Genomic DNA, 25,498 nt, shown 5'->3' with positions numbered 1-25,498 from the left:
AGTGCTACGTGATTTTTCCTGCTCCTGAGAGTAACATCTTATTTGTTGTTGTAAAATCAAGTTATACATAAGTCGGAAGTGGAAGGGGTAGGGGAAAGGAAAGAAGGGAATGGAATTAATGCGAGAAAATGAAAACAAAGTCTCTGTAAATAAATAGGGAGGGGTGGAGGGGTTGAAGGGAGGGCAGAGGAATGGGGAAAAAAATAAGAACCAAGATAGATTACATAAAAGTACAAATTTCCAATGATGAATGTCATTATGTTGTATACCTAAATTGTACCAATAAAATTAATTTTTCAAAAACAAAACAAAACAAAATTTCTTCATGTTTGGGAATTTCATAGTTTCAGCCCTTAGGTTTAAATTTTCAATTAGTGTTTTAAAAATAGCCAAGATATGGACACAAGCAGTGTCCAACAGCAGATGAAAGGAAAGATAAATTGTGGTACATACACACACCAGAGCATTATTTAGGCATAAAAAAGAGGCAAATTCTGCCATTTGTGACAACATGGATGAGGATGGAGCACACTATACTAAGTGAAATAAGCCAGGAACAATTGAATACTATATGATTTCATTTATATGTGGACATTCATATGTGCATTCTGAAAAAAGTTGGACAGATACAAGAAGAGGGTACAACAGTGGTTGTAACAGTCAGAAGGGTGGGAGAAAGGAGGAGATGTTTGTAAAAGTATACAAACTTTCAATTAGAAGAACAAGTTTTGAACGTTAATATACAGCACGTGTGTCGACAGATGTGTTCATTGAACTGTGAAATTACACAAAATACATATATACACATTTCATCTTCAATACATTCAAATTTTGTTGATTATACAAATATGAAGTGTTTTATAGCTAAACTTTCAGGAAAAAAACATTACGAACAGAGCTTCTGAGACCAAGATCCCATTTTTACTTCTCCTTTTACTATAATCTTGAAATGATTGTCTTTCAAGAGCTTACAAAGCATAAGCCTCATGGGAATCTATTTTCTGAAGCTACACTAGAATTGTTAAGCATAGTAGACACAGAAAAATGTGCCTAAAATAGGCCTAGATGCATATGCCCTGGTAAAGTATATGTTTGCTGCCTGCTTAAGATGACTTTTTTTCACATCAACATGTGTTCAGAAGATTTTTTTGGGCAAATTGCTTACATTACAACAGAATTACAGAAGCAGTCTTGAAGATATTTCCAAGATACATTAAAAATAAAAGAGAATTTATTATTGATAAATGGCCCAGGGGAAAAATTTGACCAGTACAAATGTGTTTTCCTTCCATCTGTGGTTCATCTATTATTGCTGCATCACTGTTAAGGAAAACCAGAACAAAACTCTTCACTCGCCTGACTTTTGCTGCTAGGCATAGTGAGATATCTCCCATAGCCCAAAGGCCATGAGGAACAAATGAGTCAGGAGGAAGGTTTGGGATTCCCCACATAGTACTCACCTTTTGATTCCCCATCATCCCAGAAGAGCTCCCCATTTGCTTCCTTGTTCTCATCCAGGGCAACGAGGAGACCAAGAGGATTCTTCCGGCTATGGGAAATGAGATACACACAAGAGACAAAGACTTGGGGCTCCAAGAACTTTGCCCCATGTCTCCACCGATTTCAAATGGGAAAAATGACTAGCATTCAGGCTGCTCTGCTTTCCTTTAGGCCTTAAGAGGAAGTTGGTAGGAGCTGCTTTTTCAGTTAATGTCAGAGGATAGAAAGGCCCAATCATTGCAATAAACATCCACGTAGAAGCCAATAATTTAAGCACAAAAATCTCCACAATCACTACGATAAAACTGCAGCTGCAACTATTATTTGGAATACAGGCAACTGGATGAGACAGAAATCTAGATGATAATGGTGTAGTCCAGTTATATTAGTGATGATCTCCACATCAGAAGTGCCAAAAATAAATAAAAATAAATAAAAAAAAAAAGAAGTGCCAGCTGCCATCAGGGAGAGCCACTTTTCCTGCCTAAGTACCATGTTTACTCACAAAGCAAAAAACTGCAGTAAGCCCTATCTATACATTGAGAACGTCCTTATTTGCTTATTTATTATTATTTTGTTTTAAGACAAAAATGAAAATCTAATTACATGAGTTATAATATAATACAAAAACAAAAACACTACCCAGAAGGATGATGAGTGAATTTAAAGAAAGAGGGAGGAAGAAAGCAGTTTCATTTGAGAATCTGCTTATTTGGCCACTCCTCTGGACTACCTCCCAACTCCTACTCTTGTGCCCCTTCCTGGTTGAAGTCTCCTGCTACAGTCTTCTACAGTTCAAACTTCTCTATGCAAGTCAGGTTAAGTTATCAATAAAATCACCTACTCTCATTCACATTGCATATCTGGAGGTGTCATTGCTAAAAAAAGTCCAGAAGATACAAAGAGGAATAAATTGCAACTGCTGATGTCTTTTACCTTCAATATTTTAAGAAAGATTTGACACATTTGCCAAATAATCAAAACAGAAGTTGAAAAGTGACATAAAACTTAAGATACTACAGGAATCATGAATTGCACTTCAAGAAATACAGTAGATGATATACTCTGGAGGACACACAATATAATTGATATATTATTTGATCCAAGATAAATTACAACAAATCTCTATAAAAAATAATTGTTAGGCTTTCAAGTAAATAAAGGTTGTAGCCAAGAATCCACAATGGCAACTGGAAAACAAAACACTGGTTTCAATTCACAAGGGAGCACACTAAGCAAAACTTGGAATTTCCCTGGTTCAAATGCCTGATAAGGCTAGAATTGGGCCACAACACCTGATAATCCAAGATAAAGAACTTGAAACTCCAATTCCCATGTGAAGCCAGGCTCCATGAGGAAGTTCATATGATACTAAGTTGGCAGGAGTCCTACTGGTTTATAACCAAAGAGAAGGCAAATCACCTCTGAGGAAGGAGACACACCTCTGGGTCCTTATGATCACTACATTTGAAAAGCAAAATATCACTAAACACACAAGCAACAAATTGCCATGAAAGTCAGTCAAAATAACTGACTATAGATTTATATTTCTCTTAGGGACTTCAGAGAGTAAAATTTTCAACACAGAGAATGAAATAACCATGACTGAAATGACACAGGGGCAAAGGGGCTTAAAATATAAAGTAGGGTCTGAGAGGAGCAGCAGCCCTGACACAAACTGTTAGAATAGAGTTGTGGCAATCAACGGTTTACCGAGGAGGAAAAAGTGAAGCTCTCACCCTCTTCCCCCCAAAAAAGGTGAGCTTGGAGTTCTTCCTAAGCGAGAGCATGGGGACAGAGATAGTTGACCTGAAGTAACCCTTGCTTCATTGTCATAGTACAATGCTTGGTCCTAGGTGGAGAATTAAGATGCTAATGACACCTGCTACACAGAAGAACCATGAGAAGCCTTTGCAGAGGCACTGCCCTCTCCCTTGCTTTGTATGTGATGACAAAAACAAAGGCCTGCACCCAAGGCTGCGAGGAGGAAATGGGAACACCATGAACTCGTTTCCCAACTATTTCAAGAGACTTCCCTTGTGCTCAAGTATAAGAATAAATCTTTTCCTACTGGACTTAAATGATTTCAACTAATTCTTCTAGATAAGGTCACAAGGAGGCACATAGAACTGTAACAGTGAAACTCCACTAAGGAACAAAATATATTCTAAAATGACCAGAACTTTTGAAGACGCAGCACTCTCATTGCTGAAAGAATTTGAGAAAGAGAATGAGAGAGGCAATAGGGGAGAAGCATGGATGGGTGTCTGCCCAAGGCAGCTAGAAAGACCAGCTGATGCTATGTGACTGGAAGTGAGATTTTTCTCAAGGTATGACCATTTCAGTGCTAAAATCACAACAGGCCTGGTAAACCATGAAAGCTAACTATTCTGGCTGTCAGTGTGTTTGTGAAATTGAGAGGGGTTAAGAAGGGGAATTTGTGTCTCTGGAAACCCATCTGGGTCCAGCTCTAGATCAAAAGATTCATGAGAAGAGACCAAGGGACATGTAAGAGAATTTGATGATTCTTCCCAGCATGCACCCACACACATGCTGCCCAGCAGCTTTCATGGTGCTTCCATGGTCTTTAGCATCTTCTCCTCAACAGATGGGGATAGGAAAAAAACAGTTTTGTAAACAGTGAAAACAAAAACAAATTAAAAACTCAAAAAAATAAGTTTTAGTAAAATTGTTTTGGATCTGAGAATGTTAATTAAGGCATTCATGGCATTCTTTACAAACCAGTGTGCTTCAACATTATGCAAGGTAGAGCCCTGGTCCTTCATTCACCTTAAGTTGGTGTTCAGCGCAGGCTCCTGCAGGGGCAGGATGTAGCCCCCACGCACATGAAGATTAATGTGGTCCAGAGGGGCTGGCAAATCCTTCCACTGTCCCCTTGCATTAATGTCCTCACCCTGCATGCAGAAGAAAAGGAGAGCATGAAGGACAGGAACACACACCTCCCTCATCAGTGCATTTGGCAAACATCTCATCTACCTCTCTAAACTTGCTGCCTGTTCTTCACCATTCATCACACACCTGTTTGGGAACTTTCTGCACACACTCTGCTGCTATGTGACATCTGGCTTTGCCACTATAATGGTTTACCTTTCAGGGCATTCTATAGCACAAACTGCATGAGGTGCTAGGATAAATCACAGCCCACCTTCACTGCACAGCCTGTTTCTATGTCACAGAGCACTGCTACAGGAGATTGAACAAATTCTTCATTCACTTCTTGTTGACATCTGATGAGCTCTCCACAATGCCATTCCTAAACCTTCTTTTTCACCAAGACAATTCTTTGAGAACTTTCTGTGATTTTCTGATGTTTAGCAGCATCTTCTGAGTTTGTATACTAGATGCCAGTAACAATCCCTGACCCCCCCACTCCAATGTGACTACTCAAATTAGCTCCACACGTTGCCAAACGTTCTCAGGACCAAGACTAAGCTCACTTTTAAAAAGTTGGTTTCTCTCTTCACACAGAGCCTAGACTGGAAAGTACCTGGCATTCTTAACCTATTATCAGCCTAAAGAGAGACTTAGCCTAACAAAGAATTAGAGACAAACACACCCAGGGCTCCATAAGACAGAGAAGAGGAGGAAATCCACTTCCATTGCCTTTGCCCAGTATTCATCCAATCCGACTGCAATTGTTTGGATCACTGGGACTGCAGATGCTCTGTTCTTGTCTTACTGCAGAATTTCAAATCCTCTACTTTTTACTACTCAGACAGTCAGAACAGGAAAGGTTAGAGGGTAAGGACACCCCATTTCTTTCTTCCCCAAGAATCACATTCTGACTCACCTGTGTGCCACCAAGACCACCATGAAGCTACTTGCAATGACCCTGTTCTCCAGGTGGTCTACAGGGCTGACACTAGACCAGAACCTACACAACACAGCTTCTGTAGGCTCCTCATGTGTACATGCATATGCACTGGTTAGAATCTGAGTGCTTTTTTTCTCTACCCTGCCTCGTAGTTCCCTAATCTTAGGTTATTATATGAGAGTACTCTTCTTTGAACATCTATGTTATAGAAAAAAGTATTTAATAAAAAGAGAGGAAATGATCTGTGTACTTGGGAATTTACAGCAGGAGAGAAAATAATACAATGTCAAGAGATTACTAGCTTCTGTCACTATACAACACTGTGAATAGTGATGTTATAAGGAATGATATAGACTCCCATGTACACAACACCCATGACAATCCAGGCCCTCAGTGAGAAGCTTCATGTCTATTTTACAACATTTATGTGGATGGGTGGTCATACTCCAAATCAAGGTTATAAAGTTTAAAGTGATTCATGCAAGACTATATGGCATGTGGATCCAGAGCCAGAGTTTGGCACGAGGACTGTTCATCTAATACATTTGTTTGTACACTTTCCTCAGTTGTATAATTGTTAAGAAAAACTTACCGTGTAGTAATCATACCAGCGGGCTCCAGGGAAATATGCATTGACATTTCTGGCGTTCTGCAATTAAACACAAAAAAGGTGTGGGGCAGTGGGCACTGTGTTTTAGAACACAGGAATCAATATGAACAGAAGGGAGTTAAAACAATAGTGGTTGTCTGAGACCCACCTGCTTCCCTGTTTTCACCCAGGGGAAATTTGGCTACCCAAATTAAGTGGCTTTCACAAGGCTCTTTAGGATCTAGTACTTCAGAGGAAAATATCAACATTGGCTTATACACTTAGCCCAAACCCTATCTAAAAGAAAAACACCTAGGGCTCAGTCTGGCAGAACTTGTTGTAGGTACGATAAGGAGGGTGTCAATAGATGGTATCATCAGCACATGGCTGATCATTCACAGAGGAAGTAATAAAATAACAATTGAGGCCAGTTATGAAGGAAGGGAGGGCTCACCAGCAGCAAAAAAAAAAAATGCACACAGCTACAGGAGGCTCTCCTAGTACATTTGGGTTTAATGGTGACAATAGTGTATTGAAATGGACACTGTACACGATTGCCCCACCTGACCCTGTACTTGTTATTTTACTTAATGGACAAATGTTACTTTCTCAAATACATCATAAGGTTGAGTGTTTTTTTTTTCTGATTGTCTTAACCAGAATTGTTAGGCTGAGTTCATAGTAGAGGACGTTGATGTCAGAACATTGAAACCATAGACATCTACTCAGGAGAGTAAGAGACAAAGGTAGAATAAGAAACCATGACTCAGGATACTTCATGCACCAGGCTTCTTCTCCTCCTGTTCACCCAACCTCACAGCTGGGATCCTCCACCCATCAGCACCCTCCACACTCACAGGCTCCAGAACAGGGCTGACCAGCAGGGCAGGGCCCATCAGGAACTGGCTATCTACATCCCAGGTCACCCGGTCTGACACAAACCTAAAAGGAAAACAAAGTTGTCGCAATCAGAGCCCCAAGAAGATGCAGCCCAGGCCCTGAGGAAATACCTCGGGATCAAATCTGAGTGATAAATTTAGCTACATCCTCTGCCATTCTCACTTCCTAGTGTCACCAAGAACATGCAACCCCACTCTCCACAGGTCAAGTTCCTCTGAATGTATAAAATCCTTTCCTCACCATGCCATATTCTACATACCAGTTTGGTCCTAATGCCTTCCATCTGCTCACAAGTGCCTTCTTTGGTTAGCTGAACTCATTTAGGCCAAAGCCCATGGAACCAAACAGGTACAAAACAAAGGGCAATCTTTGCATTGGCAAATTACTAAGAAATTATGCTGTGTTATTTTGTATGCTTTCAGATATTTCAATACTCAATTAATAACATTTCCTCAATGACCTATTAAATGTATAAAGTATTATCTCTACCTAAGGATCTTATGATAAAATATACCGTATCTTCAATTTGGAGTGATTGTTTGCACCCACTACCAGCATATAGAATGGAATAACTTATTCATTAGTGAACAGAGTCCCAGCAGGACACTCACTCATGGAGAAGAGGTCTCACGACAGTGATGCCCTCCGTGTGGGCCTTGTGCATCAAGGTATAGAGGTACGGCAACAGGGTGTATCTGGTCTCCAACACACTTTTGGAAATGTTCACAAAGGCAGCATCCCAGGACACTGGGTCTTGTCTCTAAAGGAGGAATACCAGTGTTCAGAGCCTGTCTAGTGAGTGGGGGAGACTTCGGGGGGTCACTGAAAGTTTATTCAAAACACATCACACAGCCACACTAAAGATTATCATGGATGAGACTCCCAGAATATTTGCAATAGACTGAAGGGAGTCACTGAAATTTTACACACAAAACCTGATATAATTTCCTCATAAGAAATTCTTCTTAGACAGTGTTTGGAACAATTCTTCTCAAACTAAAACAAGCATCTATAATGATTTTGAAGATGTCCCCAGAGAAAGCATTCACAGTCACTCAAAGATGGAGGTTGCATTTCAAGTAACGTCAAATATGTGAGGCAGCACTGAGGTCCTACCCTGGTGCCAATGCTGTTGTGGTTCCTGGAGAAGGGGTAAAAGGCCCCCAGTTGCATCCAGCGAGCACACATCTCATATTCGGCATCTTGAAAGAACCCACAGATGTCTGCCCCGGTCTGAAACAAGACGGGAAAAAACCAGGCGGTTGGTGATTTCTGAAAGATGCCACCATCTTGGAAGCAGTCAGGAGAGATCTGAAGGCCACTTACATAGGATATGCCAAAGAGGCTGAACTCCATCATGCCTGCAATGAGAACCACAACTGTGTCAGGAGGCATCGGGGCCTGCCTCCTCCTCCCCCTTCTCCTCCTCCTCCCCCTCCTCCTCCTCCTCCCCAAGGAGGCCACCTCCCTCCCTGCCGGCACAGGCCCTGGGAACAGGCCCAGGTACCAATGATAGATTTCTTCAGCTGGTCCCACGCAGCCGTGTTGTCTCCCAGCCAGTGTCCTGCCCAGCGGCCAGAAGAGGGGAATGTGGAGCGGGTGATGACAATTCCTCGCTGTCCTGTCACCTCCTGCACAGCTCTGGTTGGAGAGGGACAAGGAGGTGAAATGAGGCCAAAGTAGGGGAAGAAAGGCTATAGCGCCCCCCACTAGAGGCCCCGTGGCTAGGGCACGGTAACAAACTGTCTGCTACATGACTAGTCAGAGTGTGGAAATCTGGAACTTAGGTACGGTTGTGCAGGCGATGGAGAAAATAATACCAGTGCTGCCTTTTCAATGTTTTACAAGAAGCTCGATATATACTAAACCCACTGGGTCATCCTGAAATAGTAACCAAGCACTAAATCTGCTACTTACTGACTCAAGACTTGGTTTTCTATTCTTGAGGGGGAGCAAGGTGAATTCCTTTTTAAGATTTTACTTAAGATAATTTGTCTTATCCATTGACCTCACAAAATAGAAAATGCTAGTGAGGCCTGGTGGCCCACACCTCTAATCCCAGCACTCTAGACCCTGAGGCATGAGGATTGCTGCTAGTTTGAGGCCAGTCCAAACTACATAGTGAGACCATGCCTCAAAAGAAGACAAACAAAACAAAACAAAAAAATCAGAAAACAAATTAGAGTAAGCTAACTCAACCGAAGACTCATGGACCATCCAAAACGAATGGGGGAAAATAACAATGGAGATGGTTGCCTTTTGAGGTAACAGAGAGGTGCCTAGCATCCACACCACTTTAAAGACTACTAACTAATGCCAGGACAGCTGCACTGTGCAGCGATCACTGGTGTCCCTAGCTGTGTATCCCCACCTGGACCACTAGCTTCTCTGTGATGGACCATTTTTTATTTCAGTTGGTTGCACCAGTTATGATTCTAGGGCTTGGCTGTATGATTGAAGAGTGTTTGTTTAATGTTTACTAGAGGTTATAAATAAATTCTTCCTGAGCCTGAGAATGGTGAATGAAAGGAAAAGTGGGGACCCTGTGCCCCTCACTGGATGTCCCCATAGGTTGTGCCAACTGGAAAAGGGAGAGGACGACTCACTCGTAGGTGGGCCTGGTCTGGGACCATCCATACAGGCTGTGCACATCGTAGTGACGCACTCTGGAGCCATCTGGGAGGATCTGCTCACTCTCCATGCACAGGGTCTTGCTGCTTAGGCCCCTGTCCCTGGCCACCAAATCTGTGGGGAAAACAAACTTACAAATGTGATCTCTCTTAAAGGGACTGAACTCTGGGTCTTAAGACTAACTTGACCTCGGCATGGTTCTTTTTTCTGCTCCCCACGAGCAGGAAAATAATGCTTGACTCTGAGCTACAGTGGCACCTGCAGGTTTGTTCAATAGCAAGTTCACTAGAAAAGCAGACGTTTCTGTAAAAGCTCAGGGCTCTAAAACACTTACTCATGGCATGGAATATCTAGTATATTAACCTATTTTTTCCAGTCTAATCACCCACTATTTCATGTAAGTTTATGAGAAAGAGAAGGTTACCTGTCTCTTACGTATATAAAGCTGAGACTGGGACCTTTGTATAATTTATTAAAAGTCACAAATTTCATAGAAAGAATAGTTTTTAGGGGAAAAGATATACGCACAACTTCAAAGTCCATGAGACAAGGAGATGCACTGCTTCAAACCCATTGGTGGCAAAAGGAATCCCCAAAGGTGAAGTATCACCAAAAAAAGAAATATATCAGCTTGCATAAATCTGCCTTACAGAAAAGGGAGGAGCAAATGCGCTAAATCAGAGAATTTCGGGAAGAAATTGAAAATGGAAGTAGAAAGCAGGGCACTTCACAGAGACAATCACTCACCCCACAAAAAAAGCTCCAGAGAGAACTAAAACGTCTGTGTGTGAGCATCCTTTGGACATATTGCTGCTGTTAAGGGTTTTCTATCCAAAAGATAAATTCACCCAAGGCTTCCGGAAATGTGCACCCACAGAGTTGGAAAAGTGTTTAAAGTGCTTTTGTCTCCCATCCCCACAAAAACCGAACCCATGAAGACATGCCCGAAGTGGTCAGGGTGATCCCTGGACCCTTGCAACAGTCACCCTCCTTCCAACCATGGATCCACAGCTGTAGAAGGCCAAGGGTCCTTACGTGGCATGTAGGGAGGATGGTTCAGACTAGCATCTGGGCAACCTGAAGGGACAGCTCCATTCACAAAGCTGGCTGGTTCATTCATATCCTAGAAATGTCAAACACAGGCATAGCTTACTTTGAAAGATAGTTACGTCTGTCCATCTGGAAACTGGGAAGTACTGTACGGAATAAATTATTTGGCATCCTATAATCCCTATAGATAGTTGCTCAGGGAGGTTCAAAAATTCCTGGTTGGAACTTCTAGAAAGTTCAATTAACCCCTCCTGTGTGACTAGGATTTTCAAAAATTCTCTCTCAGGGAAAGCAATTTTCTAAGGAAATCCTAGTAATCACCCCATAGTTTTGATAGCAGAACCTTTAGGCAAGGGACAAGGCTTGAAGGGCATCAGATTCCACTCCCGACTGGGGAAGTGCATTCTGATACGCGCAGCGTCTTTCTTGGATGACTACTATTCTCTTGCCTAGATGGCAATGACCTACATGGTAAGACACACAAAGACCGATCCACACACACCTATCCCTGTGTACATGGACACCTGCACACACTTACAATCCACATGCCGTCAAACTTCAAGCTCTTCTCTGGATTCTGTGGATTGGTGTAGAGCTCCTGCATTTCCCTCTTCCACCACAGGACAGTTGAATTACGGAAAAAGTCGGGGAAGGCCACATAAGCTCGGTATTCCTGTCAGAGTAAAGTGAAATTCATTTGTGGCAAACAAATATATTAGACACCCAAGAGACACTTACTAAGAACGTAACTCACGCAAAGACTTGTAGATAGGGAAAGATATTCTGAACAGGCCACCATAATATATTGTTCTTATTAGAAAAACATTGAGTGCAAAGAAAAGAAATAAGCACAAATTACAAAACTGCAAGCATCTTGAAAATATCCACGGATTACTGGTTTTAATATCACTATGAGTAGTAAAATTCAACAGCGTGAACGCACTATGTCATGCTTGAGATACTCAACCCTCAACTTTTGTCCTGACATTTCCCAAGCTCACCTCAAAGGTAAGGCAGGAGCCAGGGAGAGACTCTAAGTAGAAAGATGCACTGTACCAGATTAGGAAGAAACGTGGAAATAACATGTCCAGGGAGAAAAAGCTATAGGATAAGACTACATTGGATTAGTGTGCATGTGTATTCTCTATGGTTTCAGAATCACACAAAACTGTTGCTGTGTTCATTTAAGTGGGAGAACTAAAAGGGAAGTTTCAACCTCTCCGGCTCCTTATTGTCTCTCAAATCATAAAAGCAGTGTCATCATTTTAACATGAAAAATGGACCCAAGGTATCACTCCTAAAGTATACTGTAAGCTTTTTGAGGGGTAGGACTTTTTCTTACATTCTTGTGATGGACCTTTATATTCCCTCTAGTAATTAGCTTAGCACATGACATAATAAATGATAATACTCAAAGTTTGACTGTGGAGTCTCACAACTGAGCAGCAGCAAATATTTATAAATCTCTATGGGGAACAGAAGAAAAAAGACACTGGTTCAAGGGAACTCCAGTTCTTACAATACATAAAAACCAAGTGGGATCCGATATGTCTAGGTAAAACACAAAACAGGAACACAGAGAAGAAAACAGATATGGATCCATATGCATATATCTGGCTCACAGTGAGCGGGCCAGATGCCATATCACTGGGAATCTTAGGATGCCTCTGGTTGGGAAATGCAAGTAAAAATCACGGAACCACACGAAGAGAACTTTTCACCAGAAACAGGGAGCTCTAGATCAGGCAAGGTCAGAACAACAGGATGTCGGGGCAGAGGGGTAGATGATTAGAATAAACAGTCATTATCAGCTTTGTCAGAGTTCAGAATTGTATCCCCTGTGAGATACAAGTGAAACATTAACCCAACGATGGTTTATTAACTTCACTCAATTCTATTCTACTGAACCATATCCATGTAATAAAAAATGTCCTTTCATTTCCAAGGTGCTGTCTCACTCTTTTCTATATTCAACTCTTGTCTTACTGCAACCTCCTTTTACTTTGCCTGATACGAAACCAGTGACAGGCCCATCTACATGACTGTCTCCAGGACTATGTATCCCAATCCACTGCATGTTCCCAAAATGAAATTCCTCGGCTCCACCTCAGAATTATTGCATTACATTTCCAAGGCTTGTACTCACAAGTTGGCTTTATATCCTAGTGGACATCTTGGCTCTTTTCTTTTCTTTTCTTTTCTCGCTCGCTATTTCATTTGTACTATCTTCTGTATTACTAAACGGAGATACCAGTAACCACATTTTCACCAGCCTCATCAATCAAGTCTTAATACTATAAATAGTTGTAATTATAATGTATGCCAAAATCTATTACGACTCCTCAGTGAAGGGGATTGTAGGAAAAATAATTCCTTGTGAAGAATCCCCTAAACTCAGACCTATATGCATCACTGCTCACTGTCCACGAAATGCCACATGGAGTCACTGAAATGATACAATAACAAGTGTCCCAGGAAAGAGGCCTTTTCTCCAACATTCTAGCTCCTCCATAGAGGTCGTACAGACTACACATGTCCTGCTAAAATTCCTGTCAAGAAAAAATAATCATTGTAGAAGAAGAGCTAAAGAGACAAGGTGAGGTCCTTCCTCTCCAAGAGTGTCCCCCTCCCGATCAGTGATCCTTGCTCACAGATATCATCAGAACCATTGATACCAAATCAAAAAGGGCACATCGGTTTTCTGGATACACATCGTGGCCACAAGAAGGGGCCAAAGCTTCCAGAACTGGTAAGACATCATGTATTCATCGAAGCAACAAATGCCTAATGAAACATGGGGGAAATATAGGTCTAAAAGCAGGGAATACCTGAATCTACTGTCCCATGAGAGAGCAAATTTTCAATCATATTGCTGGAAAACGAGAGGTAAAAGCAATATGAGGGACTAAAGATGGGATGGGTGGGAAAGGCAGGACTTCAAAGTGTGAAGATGGAGAAGACTGTCCATGAAAAGAAGATGTACAGAGAAAGAGACCACATCACCAAAGACAAAGGTTAGAAACCATTTTAAAGAGATACCTGAGGCAACAACAACAGGAAGTTCAAAAATTCAGAGGAAAGATAGCATTCTCTGGAGGTATCAAGTGGAAATTGTACAGGCTTTTGGAATCTGACAGCTTTGAGTTAAAAATCATCATTGTGTCACCAAAAATCATCGATGAGGATTTTAGCTCTCTGAGTCTTAAATCGACATTGCCAGTGGAAGAAACTTATTACTTCACGTAAAGCGGTTGACAGACAGCTGACACCAAGGCCAGAAGTTTTCTCCCTCTGCATGTCCATGTAAGACGTGTTCAGTACCCTGTTCTGACAACCATGACCTCACCCAACATCCATAAAGAGCCTTTTACCTCCACTTGATTTTCCCACTCTAAAGAGTTGTTAACAAACACATCAGGATAATCAGGCCACACCTGTGGAGAGACAAATGATCAACACCAATGCACCACACAACTTTACATATATACTACTTTCTAAGAAAATAGAAGCCATTGCTCAAGGGCTAATAATAGTTTGATGATCATGTAGGATTCATTTTAAGAACAGTGGATTCCACAAAAATCCTTAGTTATATTCATAGATGTCAGCTGAAAAATGGGAAGTACTAGAACAGGTCAATAAACAAAATGCACAAACACACCAACACTGTGTAAGAGGCTCCCCCAAGCTGGGGACTGGTGGATCACCCCTTGGATCATACCTTTCCCCAGACTATGCCTCCATCATTTGGGAACTTGATGAAGATGTCATCATCCACGCCCCGAGTGAAGGCAGGGTAGGGCTGGGTCTCATTGCCAGAAATGCCTGGGTCCTAAAAGCAAAGCAAACATGAGTCAGGTGGGAAAACCACAGCCAGGGAATGAAAGGGGGAAGAAAGAAGGGTAAGTTTTGAGACAGGTGCCCCTAGTTTCCATCTGAACTGTAATGTATCTGTGAATCCCAGGAAATACAATTCTTGCTGTGCTTCAAATTTCTCTTCTTGTAAAGGTAAAGTAAAAACAGCATGATGTGTTCTCCACCAAAGCCCAGCCAGTTCACAAACAAAACTAATCACGTTCACTTATGGACTTACCAGAATGAGGATGACCCGCATCCCGTGAGCCTTCATACGATCGATCAGGGCTGGAAAACCAGAAAACTTGGGGCTGAGGGTGAAGTCCAGCTGACGCTCCATGTAGTCGATGTCTGAGTACTGAACGTCCTGTGGGAGGACACAGGGAAACCGAGGGGCTGAGGAGGGTGGTGCAACCAGTTCCAGATGGGAACAACCATCCACTATTGATGGTGAAGTTCAAAGATGTCTTTCAGATTTTTTCAAATCCCACCTATGCACGTGTTTGGTATGGCTCCTGGAAGACTCATCTAATTTTTTTCAAATGTTCATTCAGAAAGTGGAAATAGTCTAAATTAGCAAAAAATAAAATATAATTCCTATATAGAAGGTCTATGATGAGGATAAATAATTATTCTGAATGAGAAACTGGCTTTGTAATCTCTAAATATAAGATGGGATATTGATTACCCTAGGAGGCCAGAACTACGATCATAGTGATCTGTGGTCAGAAAATATAATGGGAAATATTGACTAATAATACAATATGGATGATAAATTTCTAAAAACCAAACCAGAAGCTTGTAATTACTTTGGAATGGCCTTTCTTGGGAGTAATCAAGCAATTCTCTCATTAATTTTTATTGCATGGCAAATTTTCTATTAATGAAACTATTATCAACCACAGAAAAGTGAGTAGATTAATTTAGTATGAATGTGATCATTTCTGATCGTTGTCCCAAAACTCTTTTGCAAACTCCTATGGGAATCCCAACATTCAGGCAGTGAGGAGACCAGCACAGATAAAATGCAGTGGCATACCGGCAAAGCGCTGGTACTAAGAACATGTCTCCACCTGAAATGGTCTGATGTCATTTGGAGTCATTCTTTTTAATTAACCAAAATAACTGTTTCAGAGGTCTTCTGTTGTCTATTTGCTCTTTGTTTTTTGTTTTTGTTTTTGTTTTGATTTCAGTATTGATGTTTGAATATAGGATCTCACACCAGCCAGGCAAGTGGTTTAATGCTAGGCTACATCCTTGGCGTTTTTTATTATGCTATTTTGAGGAAGGATCTTGAGAAGTTGCCCAGGCTGGCTTCAAAGTGGTGCTCTTTCTACCTCAGACTCACACAGAGCTGGAATCAGCCACCAGGGCTCATTCGCTAAGGGATATTTTATTCTTATGGAATCGAGGACTTTTTGACAACATTTATGGAGCCATGTAAAGGAAAAGGAAGGAAGCATGATATAACACAAAGAGCCTTGCATCATCCTTCTTAAGAGGGGACAAGGCCTCACCTGCATTACAGTGTGGGGGTGACCCATCATGTGGCATTATGTGAGGAAGAACTCTGAGTCTTCATACAACTTCACAAAAGTCCAACAAACAAATCCACATATGGAGATGAATGAGTTGGCTACAAGGTCACAGAACCAGTACACAACGTGCTTTACGTACGTAGGGGATCTGGGCGGCCACCATGGCATCATACAGGTTGGCGATCTCAGTGTCATTCTCGTATCCATAGCGACACAGCTGGAACCCCAGGGACCAGTAAGGCACCATCACAGGCCGGCCAATCATCTAGAAAATAGACAGAGTACTAGTCCTTGTGGGAGAAGCCAGATTTAAGCTGTATATGCAGTAATAAACATATTTCTCAAGTGCCCCGAGAGAGGCAGTCAACGAGTACAAATCCCGAGATAAACTGAAGAGACAAAGAGCTCCTCAGCTATCAAAATGCCTGGAGAAAACTGCTAAACTGGAGCTCATTATCTGGGAATTGGGGAAAATTTGGTTTTACTCTGATTCCTAGATTTGGCCTATCGTTAGGAGCATGGAATTCTGAGAAAATATGCCTGGATTAGCAAACAGGCTCCATGTCAGGCTAGCTGTGTGACCTTGGGCAAAGAGAGGGACAGATTTGTGCTTCTGTTTCTTCACCTGTAAAAGGGAGTAACGGTAGTGTCTGCCTCCTCGTGTCTTTATGAAGACAGAATAAGCTAATATGTGCAGTAATGCTCTGAGATGCAACAAGTAAAAGATAAACAACACGGAAAGTTATATAACTGGTGCCAAATCTGATACCGTTACCTCCTCCCCTCACAAACATCACCTGGAGTCCCATCACCACCACAAACACAACATTCGACTTTACCTTCAGTCACCCCGTCACCATCGCCACCAGAACCAGAACAGAAACACTCACAGTCAACACCATCAGCGCCATCATTATCACCATTCTTTCACCAACACCACCCACACCCTGACCACAATCAAGATCACAATCCCCACAACCAATCCCACCCACACCATTAGAGCTGCTATCATCAGCATTACCATCCCTATAACCCACCTTCACCAAAAGCACTATCACCCTAACCAACCATCCTAACACTAGTCTTACCACTACTACTGGTACCATGCCTCCTGAAGTCACACTGCAATAATCAGAGAGGCTACGAAGGTAATGGTCGTGGCAATGTATTTCTTGTCCATCAGTATCACCTGTCTCTGAGAATGACCAACAACTCCACTTGTCAAGCAAAATTTACACAAGTGAATGCTGGTTTTTGAATACAGAATGAGCTGAATGAATACGTGATAAGCAAAAGAATTCTCTCCCACCTCAGTGTACTGCTGAGTGACAAGCTCCGGAGTTGGGCCCAAGAACACATAAAAGTCCAGAATTCCCCCTGTGGTGCGGTATGTCAGGGCAGGCATGGGCTGGAATGTCACATCTGAAAAGATAGGAAAGTGCCAATAAAGTTGGAAACTTTCAAGGTGAGGAATTAGCCTTGACATACATACTGTCTCCTTTTGGAACATCACATCTGAAAAGATAGAAAGACGGCAACCAAGGTTGAAACCTTCATGGGGAAGAATTACCCTTCACAACCCTACTGTCTCTCTTTTCCACTTTAGAGGATTAAGGGCACATATTCTGCAAGAATTGCAGAAGTGCTAGTCCATAGCTCCCACCCCTGGACGTTTCCTCTTTGGGGGGGCCTTAGTATTTTATCATGTTTTGTCATTCTACTTCATTTCAATTATTATAACTTTTATATCAGAAAAATGTAAGGCACACAAGAAGTTGCAGAAATATTCCTGAGAGTTTCCGTGTACATTTCACCCAGCTTTCCACATTGAGGGCATTTTATTGAACCATCATAATACACTGTCAAAACCATGAGACCAGCAGTCATAAAATAGTATTAACTCAATTTATTCCCATTTCACCAGTTTTTACTACATGATGCTTCCAAACACCCTGATTTTTCTCCTTCATATCACACATCTTATTCACACTTCCTACAGGTAGAGTGAGTGCTGTGACCCATAGATTCACAACTAATTCATTTAGACAGCCGTTCCTAGTAGCTGACCTGAAGAATATCTGAGGTGTTATTTTCTTTTTTCACGTGGCTTTTGCCAAATTCAGAGTTCAGTTATCCTGTTATTACATATTACTTGAATGAAATGTAGAGAATATTAAACTGGAAGACAAAAATCACTCCAAACACGATGAATATTTTATCTCTGAATGCAGCCTAGTCACACACATTCTAACATTACTCAAGCATAACGGGCATACAAAAAGAAAGGGAGTGCTGGCATCATCCTACCCATGGCATTACTGTTCAGCAGGAGCACACTGTGGGCACTGCCGTCCTCCTCGAGTCCCATGTAGTAGGGGTGGACACCATAGGAATTCATCTTGTACTGAGAGCCATGGGGGAGAAGAGAAGGGAGGTTAGAACACATTGTAAGTAATCAAAAAAATTCAACAAATATTTTTATTAAGATGGGTCTTGGTTTTCTCTGAGAAATAAGGTAAACACGGGATAAAAAGGTGCCTGCAAATGGGCCCACTTGTCTAGGAGCACAGTGTGATAACCCATGTTGAGCCTGGGAAGATGAAGCACAAAGCACACACAGGGTAGGTAGACAGAGGTAGAGATGCAGAGCCACTGCATCTTACCCTGTCTTACCCGCTGCACCACTGCATGCTTACCCCGGGGGGCTGGTCCCGGGAAAACATGCCCCATGTGTGCCAGTTCAGGTTTCTCCTAAAGGTTCTGTGCTCCATTTCCCCAAAACCATAGATGTAGGAGGAAGGCAGGCGGGTGGAGATGCGGAGGAACATGTCATTGAAGGTGAAGCCCAGGAGCTGAGAGTCCCAACTGTAAAATGAAAAGGTAGATTTGGGAAGAACTTCAGCTTTCCTATTGGGTTTGAGCAGCTGATTTTCCAAGGACAACAGAATTCCTGATTCCCTCTACCACCAGACCCTGTTCATCTTCCAAATGTAACACAAAGTCTACACGGCCAAAGTAATCACAGACATCCTTGCTGAAAGCCAACAGTCAGCCTTCTTCTACTTTCTCTATCACTGTCGCCTTTCACTGTTTGCCCACGGTACCAAACTCAATCACTACCCATCTCATCTGCCACCCTCCACACTAGCCCTCCTTCTGCCCTCACTCCATTCCCATGCATGCTGAGTGATATTTCTAAGAGAAATCATTTCATTCCTCTATTACATTCTTCAGTGGCTTCTTCTTCTTTTTTTTTTTTTCATTGTAATATGATGTTGTTAATTCTTTCAGGAAGATACCCGGAAGAGGTATATCTGGGTTGAATGGAACTTCTATTTTTAAGTTTTTGAAGAATCTCTGTACTGATTTCCATAGTTTTTGCACCTGTTCACATTTCAATCAACAACATATGAGGGTTCCTTTTCCCCCAAAATCTTGCCGGCATTTGGTTTTTGTTTTGTTTTCTCCATTAAGTTTATTGGTACATTTTAGGTATACAATACAGTTACATTCATCGTCGGGATCTTGTACCTTTACATGATGTATCTTGGTTATTTTTTCCCCATTCCCCGCCCCTTCCTTCACCCTCTTCAGTGGCTTCTAATGAAAACACTGTATGAACTCTTTGAGGCTGCTGATCTGAACCCATTTAACATCCCAGCTTCATGCCCACTTCTCACTTTCTCGGGTATTACATTGCACCCTTCCATTACTGGACATGCCTTTTCCTCTTTTTTGTGGCCTATACATTTACTATTTCCTTCATCTAAACTACTCTTTCCCTTCCCCCAAAGCTCATGTGTATGCGTCCTTCTCCACATCTCAGTGTTATTTCAAATGTCACCTCTTTAGAGACCACAGAGGACCACAATATCGAAAGCAGAAATCTCTGATAACTCTCGATTAATCTACTCTTCTTCCTACAAGGTAGGAATCACTATCTCAACATCCTCTTTATCTTACAATTTAAATTATCATTGATGTCATGAGAAGAAAGTCTTCTTCAGTCCTAACCACAGTATAAAACAGTATATAAGACAGAGAAGACACCCTATAAACATTAGTTAGATGAATTCCCACGAACATGTAACTGCCTCAGCAATTATTCTTGGGCTGCAAAAAACTTCTCAAAAGAAGAGACCTGAATGAAATAACTTATTCATGGATCTAGAAATGAACAATGTCATACTTTGAGCCAGGATATATCCAAGGACAGTGACTGGCAAGGAAAATGTAGGTGACCAACAATTCCAAATCAGAGTAGGAGCCACTTACATTACCGTGCCTGTACCCTTCCGGCAAATCACAATCCCAAATGGATTCTCCTTAATGAAGACATCATACAGTCGACCCTCAGAGGTGCTGGATGGAAACTCGGGTATGTTCAGAGGGACTGGGACTTCATAGCGATTATTGTTGGGGTCATAAATCTAGGGAGAAGAAATTGAATTTTGATAAGCTATGTGGGAGGAAATATTCTGCTCTTTCATTATACAGAGGTGATTATATTTAATGATACTGTATCATAGAATTCAAACTAGCTAAAGTGAGGATTTTTAATGTCCTCATTTTAAAGGAATGAGAGATATTTGAAGTGATGAATAATCTTAAGTATCCTAAGTTGATCAGTTTACAATATATAAAAGTCTCAACACATCACACTGTACACTATGAAAATGTACAACTGTTATTGTTGATTATTTTTTAAAAAGCCTTTTCTTCAATGATATATATATCCTAGCAGAATCTTGATATTTTTGACAGTCTGGATACTATCTTTTTTGTTTATTTGTTTTCTATAATCTCCTCTGATACCTGGAATTTAATTAGCATGTCAAAGAACGACATTAGACTTAACATCTCAAACACATGTGTTGTATCACACTTTAAGCCCTCTACTGTAATAACACTCTCACTTTGATATTGGATCTACCTTGAAATATACTCAGAAATCAGTGTGGTAATTATGAATACATTCTTTATATTTGTGTGTGGGTATGTGACTATATGTGAACACTTAAAAACTATTTGGAAGTGGAAAATACTCCCCCCCCCAAAATTATGAACTACTTGAATTAATGTCCTTGATGAAAAATGTAAATAAATTAATTTACTGGGTATGTACCACTATATAGCTGCTTGATACTGCAATAGATACCAGGGACTTAAACTGATTAAGTCGATTATTATTTTAAAAATTTAGTATTTTGATTTGAAGTGAAAGACAGACAATCACAACATTTGATTATATGTAATCAAATGTAGAAGGGCTGGGAAATTATAGGGAAGAAAATACCTAACACTGTTTCTAGGAGACTGACACACTGAAAAAAATATAGACTAAAGTTTTGTAGCCATTAACCAAGTGTAGGAATAAGATTATGTCCTTCTGGAAAAAAAAAAAAAAAAAAAAAGTAAGACAAAGGGGAGCATAAAAATAGGCTCGCAAAGAGCCACATATTTGGAAGTGAGCTACAGCTTTATCAAGAGGCAGAGTAAGCAAGAGTTAAGGTTAAGCCAAGCAAGTTCACTCATTTCAAACCATGCCCACCACATGCCCTGGATCTGGTGAGGACACAAACATAAAAGCATCCATCCCTCCTCATCTGCCCTACCCAAATGGAAGGCTCCTAACTTCCCTCTCCATTTCTCTCTCTATTGACTATTTTCCTGAGAGTAGCCGCCACAATCTCTTCAAATGCAAATTAGGACACATCACACTGTTCTATTAACCTTTTCTCACAGTTCTTTGGATTGGGATAATGATCTAGTCTACTGCAGCACAGAATTTAAGAGCAAACTGGCTGGCTGTGGTTGCAAAGTCCTGTAATTTCAGCATTCTAGGAGGTTGAGGCAAGAGGATCAAAAGTTCAAGCCCAGTCTAGGTAACTGAATGATTTTGCATGACCCCATCTTAAAATTAAAATATAAAAAATGGGATATAGGGCCGGAGATATATCTCAGTGGCACTGTGCCAGCCTGACAAGCACAAGGTGCTGAGTTCAATCCCTGGTGCCGGAAAAAAAAAAAAAAGAGAGAGATACAGATGTAGGTCCGTGGAAAGGCTCTGGGTTTAATCTTCAGTACTAAAAAAATAAAAAAATAAAAAAAAAACATAGTGGGAGCAAAAAGGGCTGTGTCAGTACCTAGTATATACCGAGTTTACCTTAAACTGCAGCATTTCATCCTTATGGTAGGTCACTTGCAGGCGGAGGGGGTTCACAGGGGTGGAGGGGAAGGCATAGGCATAAAGAGGAGACTTTAAGGAGATGTCAGCGCTGGCCCCCTGTGAGTCATACTGAACGTTGCTGACAGAGTACAACTCGTTGACAAAATAGCAAAAAGGGACCCCAGGTGAACTGGATTCCTGAAATTACAAGTCAATATCACAGATTAGCACAGGGTCCCAGAGTTAACAAATACTGTTGGAAAAGGCAATTTACATGGAGATAAAGTCATCATCTCACATTTTTTACTTAGGTATCACATGGTAGTGGCAAAATTTAAATTATTGATCTCCGAAGAAAACACTTATTAAAAACAGGGTAACTACTCTCACACCCAGATCAGGTTCCTATGCAAGCCCTTTCTTTCTCTGGATTGTAAATAGATAGGTGAAACTGTAGATTAAGAGTAGAGGATTTTAGTGAGTATTACACCATCTCATGCTTACTTCATAGACACAGCCACGGGCAGTGCAGTTTGCTTCAGAAAGGCCATGCTCATCGGGGTAACAGTCTATTTTTTCTCTGTCCCTTACGTTTGTGCTCCACTCCACCGTGTATGTGTCTCCCAGGACAAGATTAATTTCTGAGATAATGGCAACCTGTAAGAATAGAGAGGTCACAAGAAATTCAGCCTCAGGACAAAAGCCTTGCAAAATCTGAAACTTTTAAAAAATAAAACAAATGGAAATGATAGTAGACTCTCACAAATCCAATTAATATGTTGCTATAACTTATAGATGAACAGAGCTGTGTAGAGACTGTTCAGTGGCAACACAGTAAATGTCACTGCTCTGTCAAAAGTTGTACAATACATTGTAGTATGAAGTGGGTCAAATAAAAGCCATTATGATCACCCCTTTTTTTGCCTTTCTTGTCTCCCCTTATCCTTCTTTTTTTAGTCAGCTCCTCCCAAACTGAGCTTATCTTCTTTCCCTTCACTTCCCAAACCAATGTCTCTGTTGGTCTGCTTTGGTGGAACAACATATCAGAATCGTATGACTGTGGTCTGATTCCTATTTTGGTATGGAATCTTAGACAAATTGTTAAAATTCTTTGGGTTTGTTATCAACTGAAAAACTGGAAAGTTATATAAATCATAACATTTGCTTTTATTTCTAACTTCCAGCTTCTTTACTTCCCCAAGCCCAGATATTAAATATTGGAAATCTTTCTTGATTCCTCACAACTTCAAATATTTCACATTTTTGCACAGAGTATTGTTTTATGTTTACCTCTTCTTTTTTTTTTCTTAAATTCTTTTATTGGTACATTGTAGGTATATAACACAATTACATTTCTCATTGGGAATTGTACCTTTACATGATGCATCTTGGTTCTTATTTTTTCTCCATTCCTAGCCCTTCCTTCACCCCCTCCAACCTTCCCTATTTACAAAGACTTTATTTCCATTTTTTCCATTTCTCATCATTTTTCCTTTCCCTTCTTTCCTTTCCCCTGCCCCTCCCACTACCCCCACCCTTTGGACATTTTCTTCCTATTTTGCATTATCAATTATTCCTTCTAATCATTGATACATTTTAGGTATACGATATAATGACATTCATCATTGGAAATTTGCACTTTTCCATAATCTCTCTTCGTTCTTATTTTTCACCCTTGCCCAGCCCTGCCTTCAACCCTTCCATTCCTCCCTATTTACAAAGATTTTGTTCCTATTTTTCCATTTTCTCATATTAATTCCATACCCTTCTTTCCTTTCCCCTACCCCTCCCACCTACTTCCACTTTGCCCCTTTTTTTCCTATTTCACATTACCTATTATACATTTTAGTCCTTATTTACACTTTCAGTTTCTCACACCAGAGAAACTATTCGGTATTTATACCTGTGTGTCCTATTTATTTCACTACCTCAATGTGCATCCACTTAGCTATAAATGTCTCTAATTTCTCATTTTTTATGGCTGAGGAGTACTCCATTTTAGAAAAAAAAACCCACATTTTCTTTATCCAGTCACCAGTTGATGGGAATTTGGGCTGTTTCCAAGTTTTAGCTATCACAAACTGTGCTGCTATGAACATGGGTGCACATATATCACTGTAGTATGATTCTCTTATTTCTTTGGGGAAGATCCCCAGCAGTGGAATAGAGGGGTCAAATGGGACTTCCAGACCTAGTGCTTTGAGGTATCTCCATACTGATTTCCACAGTGGTTGCACCAGTCTACACTCCCATCAGCAGTGGAGCAGGGTTCCTCTTTCCCCACAGCCCCGCCAGCATTTGTTATTGGTTGATTTCATGACAGCAGCCATTCTTTCTGGAGTGAGGTGGAATCTCAGCATTGTTTTCATTTGCATCTCTCAAATGACGAGTGATGTTGAACATTTTTTCATGTATTTATTTGCTATTTCTACTTGCTTGTCTGAGAAATGTCTGTTCATTTCAGATGCCCATTTTTGGATTGGGTCTTTAAATTTGGGAGGTCTGATCTTTTAAAGTTCTTTATAGATTCAAGATAGTAGACCTTTGAGGAGTAGCAGGTAAAGATTTTTTCCCACATTGTGGGTTGTCTCTTCACACTGCTGGTGGTTTCTCTTGCTGTGCAGAAGCTTTTTAATAAGAAGAGATCCCATTTGTTGATTGTTTGTGCTAGTTCAGGGGCAACTGACGTTTTGTTCATAAAATCTTTTCCTACACCAATGTCTTCGAGAGTTCTACCTAACCTCTGTTCCAACTGGTTCAGCATTTCTATTTCAATATTTAGATCTTTAATCCATTTCGATTTTAGTTTAGTGCATGGTGAGAGATATAGGTCTAGTTTTAATCTTTGGCAATTTGAAATCCAATTTTTCCAGCACCATTTATTAAAGAGGCTATCTTTCCTCCAGTGAGGGTGTTTGGCTCCTTTGTCAAAGATGAGATGGCTGAGTGTGCCTGGTGTTGTTTCTGCATCTTCTAATCTGTTCCACTGGTCCTCAGGTCTGTTTCTTTGCCAGTACCATGCTGGTTTTTTTCACAGTAGCTTTGTAGTATAGTTGCAGGTTGGGGATTGTCATTCCCTCTGCCATGTCTCTGTTACCTAGAATTGCTTTTGCTATTCTGGGTCTCTTCTTATTCCAAATGAAGTTTTGGATTGCTTTCTTGAGGTCTATGAAGTATGCTGCTGGGATCTCAATTGGAATTGCATTAAATCTATATAGCAGTTTTGGAAGTATGGCCATTTTCACTATATTAATCCTTCCTACCCAGGAGCAGGGGATATCTGTCTATTTTCTGATATCATCTTCAATCTCTCTTTTCAGAGTGCTATCGTTTTCAGAGGTCTTTGATTTCTTTCATTAGGTTGATTCCTAGGGATTTCAGTTTTTTGGATGCTATTGTGAAAGGAATTATTTGCCCTATTTCTCTCTCAG

General features: G+C 40.9%; 1 protein-coding gene across 2 annotated transcripts in view; it reads right to left on the bottom strand.

The window, feature by feature from the left end:
* LOC101711183 (maltase-glucoamylase) overlaps positions 1-25,498 on the bottom strand; it is a 211,954-nt gene that overhangs the window by 74,539 nt on the left and 111,917 nt on the right. For both annotated transcript variants that reach the window (XM_087205928.1, XM_087205929.1), the window contains 21 exons: positions 22,572-22,724; positions 22,065-22,265; positions 20,174-20,328; positions 18,595-18,763; positions 18,206-18,302; positions 17,208-17,320; positions 16,038-16,163; positions 14,599-14,727; positions 14,227-14,337; positions 13,877-13,939; positions 11,044-11,178; positions 10,491-10,578; positions 9,431-9,569; positions 8,332-8,465; positions 8,151-8,185; positions 7,941-8,057; positions 7,436-7,584; positions 6,782-6,866; positions 5,928-5,984; positions 4,291-4,415; positions 1,461-1,549 (listed from right to left, as the gene is read on the bottom strand). In XM_087205928.1, the coding sequence (XP_087062054.1) occupies positions 1,461-1,549; positions 4,291-4,415; positions 5,928-5,984; positions 6,782-6,866; positions 7,436-7,584; positions 7,941-8,057; positions 8,151-8,185; positions 8,332-8,465; positions 9,431-9,569; positions 10,491-10,578; positions 11,044-11,178; positions 13,877-13,939; positions 14,227-14,337; positions 14,599-14,727; positions 16,038-16,163; positions 17,208-17,320; positions 18,206-18,302; positions 18,595-18,763; positions 20,174-20,328; positions 22,065-22,265; positions 22,572-22,724 (2,470 nt within the window). The remainder of the gene's footprint in view (positions 1-1,460; positions 1,550-4,290; positions 4,416-5,927; positions 5,985-6,781; positions 6,867-7,435; positions 7,585-7,940; positions 8,058-8,150; positions 8,186-8,331; positions 8,466-9,430; positions 9,570-10,490; positions 10,579-11,043; positions 11,179-13,876; positions 13,940-14,226; positions 14,338-14,598; positions 14,728-16,037; positions 16,164-17,207; positions 17,321-18,205; positions 18,303-18,594; positions 18,764-20,173; positions 20,329-22,064; positions 22,266-22,571; positions 22,725-25,498) is intronic.

The sequence above is a fragment of the Heterocephalus glaber genome, unplaced genomic scaffold, assembly GCF_053883595.1.
Source record: "Heterocephalus glaber isolate CG9 unplaced genomic scaffold, H.glaber_assembly_v1.0 deba00000621, whole genome shotgun sequence".
In the NCBI taxonomy this organism is placed as follows: Eukaryota; Metazoa; Chordata; class Mammalia; order Rodentia; family Bathyergidae; genus Heterocephalus; species Heterocephalus glaber.
Note: the sequence above shows the minus strand (reverse complement) of the source record. Positions and strands in the feature narration are given on the sequence as shown.